This window comes from Squalius cephalus (assembly GCF_949319135.1).
Source record: "Squalius cephalus genome assembly, chromosome: 6".
NCBI classification, from domain to species: domain Eukaryota; kingdom Metazoa; phylum Chordata; class Actinopteri; order Cypriniformes; family Leuciscidae; genus Squalius; species Squalius cephalus.
The window spans coordinates 26,083,560-26,097,677 of NC_137127.1; the positions used below are offsets into that span (position 1 = coordinate 26,083,560).

Consider the following 14,118-nt stretch of genomic DNA (forward strand, 5'->3'; position numbering starts at 1 on the left):
AAATAAGCGGCGCTAAAGGTAATTTTCAGCACTGTAGCCTTCAACTTGCTAATGATGTGGAGCCCTTTTATTTTTGAGAAACAGTTAACAGCTACCTTGTTTGTGAAATAGTAGGGTACTCCCGTTCTGATTCTCCCCTCGACCTCAGTCTGTGCGGCATCTTGTCTATCAGCTTCCAAAGTTTTTAACTCCTCGTCTGTGTATTCTGGCTCAAAACGATATGGTTCTGGATATTGGTTTGATACCAAATAAAAATCCTCTGACAATTCCTCAAAGTCATCCATGATCACGAATCACGTTCGCTACTAGCTAGTTAGTCACGTTGGTTTTGTTGACGGAACGGCGCTTCTCGGGTGCTGCGCTAATCACTCCGCCCAAGTAGCAGTGCTTCGCCTTCTGAGAAAATAGTTCCCAGCATTTAAACGTTTAAAAAATGGCTGTGTCTCATATGACCTTGTTATTTGTACACACTGTGACTATACAAATCACAACATGTAAATAGGAAAATGTTGGCGTTATTTTGTCACTTATTGGGATTAGTATGCTAGCTGTAGCCATTTACATCCAGTCTTTGTGCTAAGCTAGGCTAGCGGTGGGTGCGTCAAACAGACTTACAGCACGCACAGAGATGAAAAAGGTATGTATGGACTTATCTAACTCTGGAGGATACGGTGAATAAGCTAAAGTCCCAAAAAGTCGCAGTGTTCCTTTAAGAGAATAAACCACTTGTAGTGGAGTTAATTTTACTACAACAATTAGTTGATTACACATATTATATTACATAATAAATATTATTAATGTGCATATTATTGTATCCTGTATATACTGTGTATCTATCCATCCATCCACCCATCCATCCATCTATCTATCTGACATATTTTAAGGTGTTTAGCATGTGAATTATGTGGACTGACTCTTGTCGTAGCATGTTCCCAACAAATTAAGCAGCCTTAGGCATCGTATTGCATTCAGGAAAAAGCATAATTACTCAGAGAACGTCTGTTTGCGCTCGCAGGCGTGCAGCGTTTTGCATGTGTTTTTTCTGCATCTAGTATTCATGACCATGTTCAGACGAACCTGTATATATCTCCCTGCACCTGAGGCTGCAATTTACACATGAATTGCTGTTTGTAACCTCTGGGCAAGATTCCATGTGCAGAGCTGAACAGGACGATGGGATTTCACAGTTCAGTTAACCCCGGGACTCCAAAACACTAAACCTCCATTACAAATCGAGCAGGAAACAGGAAATTTGCATAGAACTATAAATAGGCTAAAACACAAAGCCGAATACTCAAGCTAAATAAGTTAAAATTTCAATATATAAATAGTAATGCATGCATATACAGATCAAAGGGAGTATAAGAAACATCAATACAACTATGAAAATGTCAATGTCATTTTAGTTCAAGTAATAAAAATACTCACCACACGTTTTTCTCTGAAGTCTATTCCCACTGTGGTGATGAATTTGGAGTTGAATTTGCTGTCTGTGTACTGATATAAGAAGCTGGTCTTTCCCACCCCAGAGTCCCCCAGTGCGAGGAACTTGATGAGGTAATCATAGTCCCCATCGGACATACTGAAAGCTGAGTGAGGACCTGCGATGGACAAACACAGAGCAGTGTTATTGTAGTATCATTGATAGACAATGCCATTCAAAGGTTTGGGGTCAGTAAGATTTGTTTTGAAAGAAATTAATACTTTTATTCAGCAAAGAGTATTAAATTGATTAAAAGTGACAGTAAGACATTTATAATGTTACAAAAGTTTATATTTAAAAAAAATGCTGTTCTTTTGAACTTCCCATTCATCAAAGAATCACAGTTGCATCACAGTTTCCCCAAAAATATGAAGCAACAACTTTTTTCCACATTGATAATAATCAGAAATGTTTCTTGAGCAGCAAATCAGCATATTAGAATGATTTCCGAAAGATCATGTGACACTAAAGACTGGCGTAATGATGCTGAAAATTCAGCTTTGCGTCACAGGAATAAGTTACATTTCAAAATATATTACAGTAGACAACGGTTATTTTAAATTGCAAATAATATTTCACAACATTACTGTTTTTACTGTATTTTTGATCAGATAAATGCAGCCTTGGTTATGGTTAGGGGTCATTCCATGTCAAATCAACCAAATTTCGTAAACTTCCCCAGCTCAAATTTTTGATTTTGTAAATATTTTTTCTGTACAAAGATAAACAGAAATCGTGATAAAAGCCAAAATATTAAATGTCACAGATGTATTTAATGAGTTTTGTAGAGGGGGGTCAAAATTACAATTTTCACCTGAGATTTGGAGCCAAATTAGAGGGGTGTAAAAATGACTATAGAAAGATGGCAGCATCATTATTTTATTTTTTACACAGAGATTGGTAGGTCTATTAGTAAAATCGGTTGACTTTAGTAATCTTTGTTGCATTATATGCCAATTATATGCTATTGTTCAAAAATGACAAAAAGCATTTTTGCCTCAAGTTTGCATGCCTGTAACTCAAAAAAAAAAAAAAGATATCTTAATATCCTTCTAGATTCTGGTTCTTTTCCTTTTGGTATCTTCATTTTAAAGGCCCTCGATGGTTCAATCCCAGAGATTTGGTCATCTCAATGTGGCTCCACAAGTAAATTGGTAAATTGTACACATTTTCAGTGGTCGAAAACCAAATGTGGGTCAATTTGTATACATCTTTTTTTTCTTTTAAAGAGAAATATCTGAAGAGGTGTTTTTCTATCAACACAATTGCATAGAACATACCTGATGAGTGCCATAAATAGGCCTATTCTTTTTCCAAAGTTTGCATGCTTGTAAGTATTCAAGATATCTTAATATCCTTCTAGATTCTCATTCTTAATAAACTTTCCTTTTGAAGTCTTCATTTTTAAGGCCATAGATAGTTCAGTCCCATAGATATGGGGATCTCAATGGAGCTCCATGTCCAAATATTTGAATTTTACCCATTTTCTGTGATGGGTTATGTGGGATGGCAAATGTGAGTTACTTTGCACACAGCTGATACTTATTGCATTACTGCCAAATTATTGTCATCAACATTCATGCTGACTTTTGCGAACCCCAAAAGAAACCATTAATCAACAAAGAACATCAAGAGACTATACTTTTTCAAGCATTTCGTTAAGAGGCGAGCGTTTTCATTGATGCAACAGTGCTGATTTAGTAACAGGAAACTAAAAAAAGAATTTGAGACAAGTGCTGCATATCTGTTTTAGAACAGCAAATATGCTTCTTAAACCCATTTTATTTGTTATTGGTCATGAGAGTCCATTAATGCTGAAATCCTGGAGATTAAATGAGGAAACAGACTTTGAAATAGCACCTTCACACACTTGAATGCATCTACACAACAGTTTTTATTTCCACTCACATTTGTCAACTCAAGTTTCTTTTCACTGTTAATCGAGTGCCTTAGGACTACAATACAGAGACATAATTTTGTTAAAAGTTGTGTTTCATAACCTATGGTGGTATTTAACACTAGAGACAATCATTATCCGTCACTTTAGTCTTTAAAATTGTCATGCTCTATTTTCAAAAAATATCAAAAAATATTTCAGTGCTTGGTAATGTAGGTTTAATGTGACATTGGAATCACAAGACCTTCTGTGATGAGAGCTTGTTAAGTCTCTTCATATGCTCTCATAATATGAACAAGTCGACATAAACTGCAGAATTGTGATCTGGTCACTCACTTCATTTACTTTAAGTTTCACATAACCTCAACATTTTGCCCAAAAAGAAAAGCCCTGAAAATGACAGTAAGCTTTTACAGCACATCAATATATTTTCTCACAAAGTATAAATGAACATTCTTCCTTTGTGAGATGATGTCATGTGTGAGCTTAAATAAAAAAAATGAAGCTGTGTCTCATTTTGAAGAATGCATCCTCAGGAGGCTGCTTCATTTCAGTGAACTAACCACTACATTACAAAAAAAATTTACAACAATTTATGCTTCACTAGGAATAATGGCCAATTTTATAAGTTACTGCTTTGTTCTTTATGATGTATGGAGCCGACAAATGCGACCTCAGGAGGACGCAGCCTTCAAAATGAGACACATCTTGAGTGCGTAAAACCTGTTCCTGTTTCAACAGCCCAATGATTTCATAATGTCTTGATGCACATCTTGTCTTGTCATGTCCGCAAACACAACTGAGGAAAGAAAAGCATCCGGAGAATGGCTCAGCTGTAGCTGTGAGAATGTTCAGTGGGGGTTCTTCAGACTGCATTAAAGCGGATCATATGACTCCAGAAAGAACATAAAAAACTCGAACAAATTACCACATTATTTCACGAGGCAGGGCTAAAGACCATCCTGATCATAAGCTGCTTAACGTCTGGGGCTGACCCAAACAATCGGATCCATCCAGCAAGACCACAGAAGACTTTTCTTGGGTTCATCTTTCTGGCTGATCAGAGAACTGCGCAGGTGTTTCTTTGACTTGCTAACTTTTTGGACCATTCTTTTGAAAGAATTGCTAACATGCAGTCAAACGTGACACTCAACAAACCTAGCCAGGGGTGCGTTTCTCATACAACGACGTAACTTGCTACTTTACTACCATAGTACGATGCATTGTTGAAGAAATCAACTAGCTAGTCACGACTGTTTCCCGAAACCGTATTGTTGCAAATTGGTCGTTCAACCATGATGGTTAATGATGTCACGCAAGTGGTGGAGTAATAACTACTTTTAATTAATCTGTTTGAGATCGAATTAAATGGCAGATGTTTTGCTATAAATTATGGACATGGCATCTGAGGACTATTTAAAATTTTCTTAGTTATTTTGCTTTGTTTCCAGATTCAATTATAGGCTCGTTCTTGCGTACTAAAGCACGTTCGCTAGAGCTTAGATTCTCTGCCTGCGCCCGAGCCCGAACTTGACCCGACCTGCGGGCCGATATTTTCTGCCACCTATCCTCGGCCCGGGCCGGGCCCTTAATCAAGCATTTGTGTCTTTTTAGTCATTACTTTATTAGCCTAATTGGGTGGACAAAGGAACACGTCACGTGTCATGTGCAGCGTCTCCTCCACTCGCACACATCACACCGGGCCTGCTGTGCTGTATTGTGTAGCTTAAGTGCAACATGGAGCTTGAAGATGTAAAGAAAAAAAAAGAAAAACAGGTGAATTTACTTTGAGCAAGTTGAGGAAAGTCGGAGGTATGGAACAATTTCAAGTCATGGGCAGTGACAACATATGTGTTGGCTTTGTCGAGTGTTCTGTTCACATTTTTTTTTTTACGTTTCTTCATTCGGATACATTTGCGATCCATTCCATTCTGAATAAACAAACAACGCAGTTTACATGCTTCGTCCTTGTTGCATTATTCATTGAGATAATTCTAAACAGATTTCTGTACAGAGTTCAAACAACTCGGAATTGTAGTTGAGAATGTCAGTTTTAACGGCCCACATATTAAAAAATGGTCGGGTATAAATCGGGCTCGGGCTCATGATTGCAGTTAATGTGTCGGGCCGGGCCGGGCTGGGCTCGGACACAACGTGCACGTGCTCGGGTAGGGTCGGGCTTGATTTTTTGGGCCCGATCTAAGCTCTAACACGCACATGCGCACTCTTCAAAAAAGATGCTTTAAATCTCTTAACAAACTAAAAGACGTAAATTACATTTGTATGTATTCTAAATGTCAGCTTGCTTATTTGGCTCAAGATAAGGATTAATTGAGACCACATGTCATGCAAACAAGAAACTACTGTATGCTTCTAAGTTACCACAAGTTGAGATCTTTCGTTCCAACCACAACTTTGCGATGCTGTTTGCGAATGTTCGTTAGAATTATGATTTTGGGAAACACAGACTCGCTGAACTATGCTGATAACGACGGAACTTTAGTTGGCTAACGATGCTTTTGGGAAAAGCACCCCTGTTCAGGTATTTCATGTGTTCTAGCTCAAGCACACCTGGAGCAACTAATGAAGCCCTTGATTAGTTACATCAGGTGTGCTTGAGACCACACCTGTTTTGCAGATTTGTGCTGTTGGGAGGGATTCTATTCAGGGGATTGAATGAGACTGCAGAAGTCATTAAAACTTCCATCTTCAGTTGAATTTGGAGAAATCACTTGAAACATCTGTTGTGTTGAGCTATTTCAATTACTTTTGTTTGATTTGTTCATTGCAAACAGCTTAAAGTCTGTAAATTTGCCAATAAACCTGATTTGGAATGGAGGTTGAATAATTTCGATTATAACTGTATATTATAGGTGTAAAAGTACACAAACATGACGGTTCGGTACGTACCTCGGTTTTGAAGTCACATTTCACTACAGCAGGGGGGAGAAAACTAAACATAAAATTGCTTTTTTATTAAACTAGATTTTTTTGAACAAATGTGTCTCTGTGTTTAAAAACATTCAATTATAATTACAAATTTCTTAAGGGTAAAAAAAAAAAACTATCTTAGCTAGTGCTGTAAACTATATAGGGAGCCCATTCTTGCACATTACTATAATATTAAAGGTTACAATTAACAACAGAGCCCGAATTATTACATTTAGTTGCTATTTACTTTTAGATATAATAATCAACACTCAAATAAAAAATACATGTAAATTGCACATAAGGCAGGTTTTGCATTGACTTCTAAATCTAGGCTAATTAGAAAGTTAATTTCCTACTCCAATTAATTTTTAAAATATAATCATTTACAAAGTGGCTGTCATAACTTGTTTTCATGACAAATTTATTTAATCAAGACATTACTAACAGGTTAAGTATAATGAATAGGCTAATATAGTGCATATACGAAATGGTTCTCTCTAAAGTTAATTTCTCTAGTGAACTAACCAGCTGTCAACACTAAATGCCTGAGATAAATGTAATGTTACGTGAGATATTATTCTCAAGCTTTTTTGGCTTTTTTACTGGCTGAGAGATGTAAACATCAATCGATCGTCTCATCTTCTTCTTCTGCGCTTTTTACTGGTAGCAAAGTAAGCAAACAGTGTTGCATTACCGCACATGCACCCTTCTGGATTGGAGTTCCATCTGGATCACCTGTGACTCACTGTATTCATAGTGTGACTGCATGCACCGAACCATGACATCCGTACCATACAGTTCTGGATGACTACATGTACATTACAGCCCCAATCATTGCCTGAATTTCATTTCGATAAATGCTGGGGAATTCCCCCCTTACATGATTTAACAAATAAATTACAACTTTAAATTACAAAAAAACAACTTTAGTGACGATGCAACATGGCCCCACAGGGCAAGTGACAATTCCGTCAACTGTCCTGAAACGACAGTTTTATTTTGCAGCGTGCAATGTGGTATACCCTACTGCTGAATCACTCACACCATTTGAGAAATTATGTGTCACAGAAAGGTTTTTAACTGATTTGCTCTGATAATCTTTGTGTATTAATTTAAGCATTTCATACATGCTATAGTGCACATTTTCAGGAATACCCCCTTATAGTCATGAAATCTGCACAAATGTGCAAAATATGCGCAACACCCGCGATCCAGTGGCTAAAATCAGGCCCTACAGACCTTATTCACAGCAGCACCATCTTTGATTTTTGACAGCCAGGCTGTGAGACATGTATCTCTTCAGTGGGTTTTTGGATTGCTCTGCTAACGAAACACTACAAAAATATATTTCCAGGAAATTTCAGTAGACAAAAAAAAAAAAAAACGACAATATGAGCTATGAAAAGTGATAAGTGATCTAGGATGTTTTTATACAGCTTTTTACAGAGGATGCTATTGAAAACACGGTAAATCTATCTCTCATAGCCTCACTTTCATACCTGTCATGACGCTGCACTGAATAAGGTCTATAGCCCATATAGAACATGCCATGTCACAAACTCAAATCATCTCAAACTGGTTTCTTGAACATGACAATGAGTTTACTATACTCAATTAGCCCCCACAGTCACCAGATCTCAATCCAAGCACCTTTGGGATGTGGTGGAAAGGGAGATCCGCATCATGGATGTGCAGCCGACTAATCTGCAGCAACTGTGTAATGTTATCAGGTCAGTATGGACCAAAACCTCACGGGAATGTTTCCAGCACCTTGTTGAATCTATGCCACGAAGAATTAAGGCTATTCTGAATGCAAAAGAGGGTCCAACCCAGTACTAGCAAGGTGTACAGTACCTAATAAACTGGCAAGTGTGTGTGTGTGTGTGTGTGTATATATATATATATAATATATAATATATATATATATATGAGCAAGTCATATATATATAAACATTAATAATAATAATAATAATAATAATAATAATAATAATAATAATAATAATAATAATAAATGTTTCAATTTAATCATTCATGAAATCATTCAGGAATCATGAAATAATTCTAATATGCTGATTTAGCATTGTGTGACACTAAAGAAGACTGGAGTAATGATGCTGAAAATTCAGCTTTGCATCACAGGAATAAATTACATTTTAGACTATATTATTATTGAAAAGAGTTACTTTAATATTTCATCATATTACTGCTTTTACCATTTTTTATCAAATAAATGCAGCCCTGGTGAGTAATAGAAACTTCTTTTCAAAAACTTTAGAAGACTTGTAACAACCCTAAACTTTTGTAAACTCTCAGTCTCAGCGACCAAAAGAAAAAAACTTATCCAAACTTATCTAACAAGCACTAGTAGCCTATTTCCTGGGAGTTCATCAGAGTTTGAGTTGAAACCGCTTCCTAAAGCACCTCCGTTTAACCTATGTGGGCTTATGAGTTTAAGATTACTAAGGCAAACAATTTTGCAGTGATAAAAATGCAGTGAAATCATTTTGCCTAAAAGAACAAAGCGTTCAGATGTTTTATGCACCATTTACGCATGGCAAGGAGAAGGTGTAAAAAAATGTTTGTACCAACCAACATTTAAAAAAAATAAATAAACAATTTAAGACCGGCTTTACAAATTATTTACACAAAAATGAGAACATGTTTCAATGAGACCAAATGTATTAGTTTATCACAACTGTTAACATTGGAATCTGATGGATAAAAACACAGTCACTTAGCTCCACAGAATCACTATTATGAGGACAAATCTGTTCAACTTTAAGACTCTTACTTAGAAGGATCATACTAAAATCTGCAACTGTTTTTACATACTGTAGGTTACAGAAAAACAGACAAATTAGATGGTTAGAGAAAGTTTTCACTGTCTGGAAAGTGCACCGATTTGCAAAAACAACCTTATCTTTATGTGCTATAAGCATGAACACACAAACCCTGTAGAATCAGTTCTAGATACAAATGGTGAGTGTTTGGCTGCATCTTTTGGCTGACACGTTTGTGATGTTCACTTGACACTACCGTAACTTCTGAAGACCGACAGACACTTTAATTTCAGTTAGACATAGACACATCTACACAACACAAGTGCTTAAACAATCACTGGCCTTGTGCAACAGCTCAGCTAAATGCCTGAGTTTGAGTTGTGTTTCCCGTCCAACCAAAACAGCCCTGATGAAAGCCTGGATAAAGAACAGGAGAAACAGAGACGGAGGCTTTTATCAAACATTTCCAGCAGAGTACCACCCTGGGCGGCATGCGCTGGAGAGAGCGTCTCTCGATCCAGGAACAGAAAACTCTTCTGCATTTCACACCAGAGTTTCTTCACCGACAGTCAAGCTCTGACAAGTTGCCTTTTTTTTTATTGTCCACTTCCCTGTTTTCAAGCTGTAGCCTATACGTGTGAAAGACAAAATAACTATGCAGACCTACAGAAGCTCATAACGTTTGACCTGCTACAAGAAATATAACAAGAAGCCTTTTTTTTTTTGGCCTGGTAGCCATTCCAAAACAACTACAATCACATTTTAACTATAACCTTTCAGATTTAGAAGATGAATCTTGTGAACTAGCCTACTTGAAGTTAAATCTATAGGATGTTCTAGATGGTTTCTTTCTGTCTGGCAAGAAAAAGGTATTTGTGACCTTCTGGTCTGCGTTGAAGTCATGTCAGAAATATCGTATTTACAAGTCTAAAGCACATGAACAACACCACAAAGTCGGAATTACGAGGAAACTCTTCTGAAGTTTCCAAGTTGAAGGCATGTCAGTGAGGGTGCAGCGTCTATTAACAGTTAATTTGATGATTTTTTTTTTTTTTTTTAAATTTACAATAAAATGAGTTGCATGTACAAAATATGGGTAACACTTTACAATAAGGGTAAATTTGTTAACATTAGTTAACATGAACTAACAATGAAAAGTACTCCTAAAGCATTTATTAATCTTTAAATATTAATTTAAGCATTTGATTTATTAAATAACCTACAATATTAAAATCAAAAGGCGTATCTGTTAATATTATTTAATGGGCCTTGTATGGTTGACTTACTAATAATGAGTATGTATTATCTTTAAAGTTAATGTTAGTTAATGCATTAACTAATGTTAACTAATGGAACCTTGGAGTAAAGCGTTATCAAAATACGATAGTATTGTACAATTACAGTAGAATATAACTTTTCATAATTTGAATAAAAACATAAAAAGCAAAGTTAAAAAGAGAAGAGAGTTTTAAAAAAATCATGCTTTTTTTGTAGAAAAGGTACACCGCCACCAACTTGCTCCGACCACAGTTATTTGAACACTCATGTCATAATTACTATACTTTCCAATTTGTAAACACAACCTTCCTAGGAGGACTTAAATGCACCATATGGTTCGGGTCCTTCCTTCAATGTGTGTCTGTGGGATTTTTTTCACCAGTTTTATGGTCCAGCAGGTGAAAATGGTGAATCAGATCAGATCACTTAGTTAAGTAAAAGCAGTAGTACACTCTCCTCAACAACACACATGATTTGAGAAATCATTCATGTCTGAAACACAAGTGCTGCAGGACGACACACAAGCTCAACTCTAATACTTTGACAAGCAATAGTGATGCAAATTGTTCTAATACCAATAGAGATATCTGAAATTACATTACAGGCTTAAATATGTGTCCAATTTGCTGAAAACATCTTCATTAACTAAATAAAGAAATATATCAATTTTGCTATTGGATAGAAGTGTCCCAAGTGATTTTTGCCATGCCTTATATAAAGGCTCTGTTTGGTGTTTTGTGAACTGTAAGTTTTAACATTAGGCTTATCTAATAACCATCAGCTGGTGCTCATGTGCTCTTGGCATCCTGTCATGTGACCCTCGATTCCCAGCCCTGCCAAGACCCCGCTTAAAAACACACGCATACACACAAGCCAATGTTCATTTCATTTGCTTTCTCTAGAAAAGTGAAAAGGAGGAAAAAACAGAGGGAAAAACGATAAGCCAGTTTAAATGATTTGAGCTTTGTGGGAAGTTATTCTGAGGATAGATTACTCTTTTGAGATGCTTAAAAGAATAATTCAACCAAAAATCTCACTTTCATGTTCTACATTACAAATGTTTTTCCATGTTACACAAAACAAAATGTTTAGCAGAATATTCTGACAACATGCAATAAAACTGAACAGGCTGTCAAGCTCTAAAAATACAGTAGTCCATACGACTTGTGTACTATATTCCAAGTCTTTGTAAGTTACATGAGAGATTTGTGCGTGGAACTGACTGATATTTAAGACTATATTAAATATTTATTGAAAAGTGTCCCTTCTGCTGTAGTTCTCAAATTTGCGAACATTCAAATATGGTGCATTAAGATGTCTCATGTCTGATGTAAGTGACATCAATGAAATTGGTTCTTGAATATCTCAGGTGGTGACTAAACATTATTGAAAAAAAGGAAAAAAGAAAATAGCAGATTTGGAATGACATCAGGTTGAGAAATGTTAATTTTGGAGGGTGAAATATTCCTTGAAGTCTCAAACTTCAACTTTTACTCTGTGTTACAAATAAAGGGTGTCAAATTCAGAATACCACTATGATCATGGTAAATCAATACACACAGAATAGATCAATTCTGAGTCACAGGCATGATGTCTTACAGTTACTTAAAGTATTTCCAAAGTTAAGCAAGGAAGAAAGGAAAATCAATCATTCAGAACAAAAATTATCCCTAAACCAAACTTTTCTGACAGGTAACCTGATATGGGAGCGAAGCAGTGTATTTCCCCAAGTGAGGCAGGTAAATTCCCAGGACAATTCTTCCTCTCTGAACAGATCATAATTTAAGGTCATGTGTGTTTGAGATGACTACATCTGATCCGTGATAGAGCCACATGTGTGTACAGATAACTCAAACCCATGAACGGCAGCTGTTTATCACTAAACACTCATCATTATTATGACTAAAGTAACTAGTTCTAGGACACAACATATGTAAGATATTTATAAGGTATAAACCTCATCATTAGATATTGCGTGTTTGTTGAGTCTATAAAAAAAAATCATTATCAAAAGAACAAATTGTAAGACTTTAAAATAAACGTGTTAACAAGACATTATCAAACTGTTATTACCACCCTTTGAAGAGTTAAAAACGAATATATGTACTTACCAGGACAGTGACCCGAACGTCTGTTGATCTCGTTGGTTTTTAAAAGCTCTTTCGAAAATATTTAACCAACGGAGAACAAGTACAAAATGTGTTATACTTTTGCAGCGATGGACACTTTGTTTCCTAAAGTTGCTCCCACACCTACATGAAGCACCAGTGCGTGTGTACGCAGCAGTTCAGTGACGCAATACTTCCCGTGCAGCAGCGCCAATCCGTTTAGCTCATAATTATTAATTAGGTAAGGGCTGACGTTAGAGACCTTCCTAGAGCGTTGAGCGACCACCCCATCAAATAAAGTAATTAATATTATGAGCCCAGCCTCTACCATAAAATCAGCCAATCATGAAGTACTGTCGGACGAACGTTGCGTTCTAAATATTCATAAGCCAAGCCTTCGACATAGTAGGATGCGTTCGTTTGCGCCACTTCTTCTGTTAAGAACACGAAAAAAATAAAAAAAATATAAAAATAAAAAACCTTTCTAAACCTTAAATTGATTTAACTAGTGCCAGGCTTTGGTTGTTGCATTTAGAATAATGTTTTAAATACGCACAAATAGTGCAACAGGAGAGTAATCTTTCAGAGCCGTAAATCTGTGTGTAGCGACATCTGGTGGTATGACGTCAAAGGTACCTTCTATCAGTGAATGTTTACACATTTTGTAATAGATGATTCCTCTTTATATGTTTATTTTATTATCATTATTTTATAAATAAAAAATAAAAAAATCTTTATTTTTTAAATGAACATTTAGAAAATTCTGCCAGGATGCAAGCTTATTCTTTCAACTGTACAACAGATGGAAACTTGAGTCTGAGACTCGCACTGAAGTTGCATTTAAAGGGATAGTTCACCCAAAAATGAAAATTGTCATCATTTACTCCACCTCAAGTTGTTCCATAATTGTATGAATTTCTTTCTTCTGCCGAGCACAAAGGAAGACATTTTGAAGAATGTCGGCAACCAAACAGTTGTTGTGGGGCACCACTGACTCCCATAGTATGAAAAAGAAAAAAACTTATGTAAGTCAGTGGTCACAACATTCTCCAAAATCTCTTTGACATTCCACATAACAAAGAAATTCATACATGTTTGGAACAAATTGTGGGTGAGTAAATTTTTCTTACTTCTTATGTAGCACATTATATGTTTAGACAAAAAAATATCTGTATTTTAGCATGATTTCTGTGTGAAATCATGCACTTGTATTTTTTTTTTTTTTTTGATAATGTGAATTTTTTTTTTTTTCTTTTCTTTTTCTTGTGTGTGTATTAATATAAGATGCTTTGTTTTTAGGGTGACTTTTTTAACATTTTGTCAAGAGTCTACAGATGAAAAATAGCCTTTTTGGCTAATTTGGACACATTTACATCTACGTATGTTTATTAATGTGCACTGCCCCTGTAAACAAATGTAAAAGTAAATCATGACAGAATTTTAATTTTGGGTAAACTATCACTTTAAGCCTAATTATATATTATATTCTAGCTTTACTATTGCATATAAAATACTATTGTATACATGCAACTTCGCTAGTTTTATTGCAAATGGAAAAAAGCCATTTATCTAAACAAATTTACTGCCAAAACAGTATACAGACAGTGCATCCATAAATGAACAGAATGGTGTAGAATTGTT

General features: G+C 35.8%; 1 protein-coding gene across 1 annotated transcript in view; it reads right to left on the reverse strand.

Moving 5' to 3' along the window:
- rab27a (RAB27A, member RAS oncogene family) overlaps positions 1-12,774 on the reverse strand; it is a 45,161-nt gene extending 32,387 nt beyond the window's left edge. The window contains exons 1-2 of the mRNA XM_079873764.1: positions 12,481-12,774; positions 1,429-1,601 (exon numbers count right to left, since the gene is read on the reverse strand). Coding sequence (XP_079729890.1) covers positions 1,429-1,581 — 153 coding nt within the window. The 5' untranslated portion in view covers positions 1,582-1,601; positions 12,481-12,774. The remainder of the gene's footprint in view (positions 1-1,428; positions 1,602-12,480) is intronic.
- Positions 12,775-14,118: the final 1,344 nt, after the last annotated feature.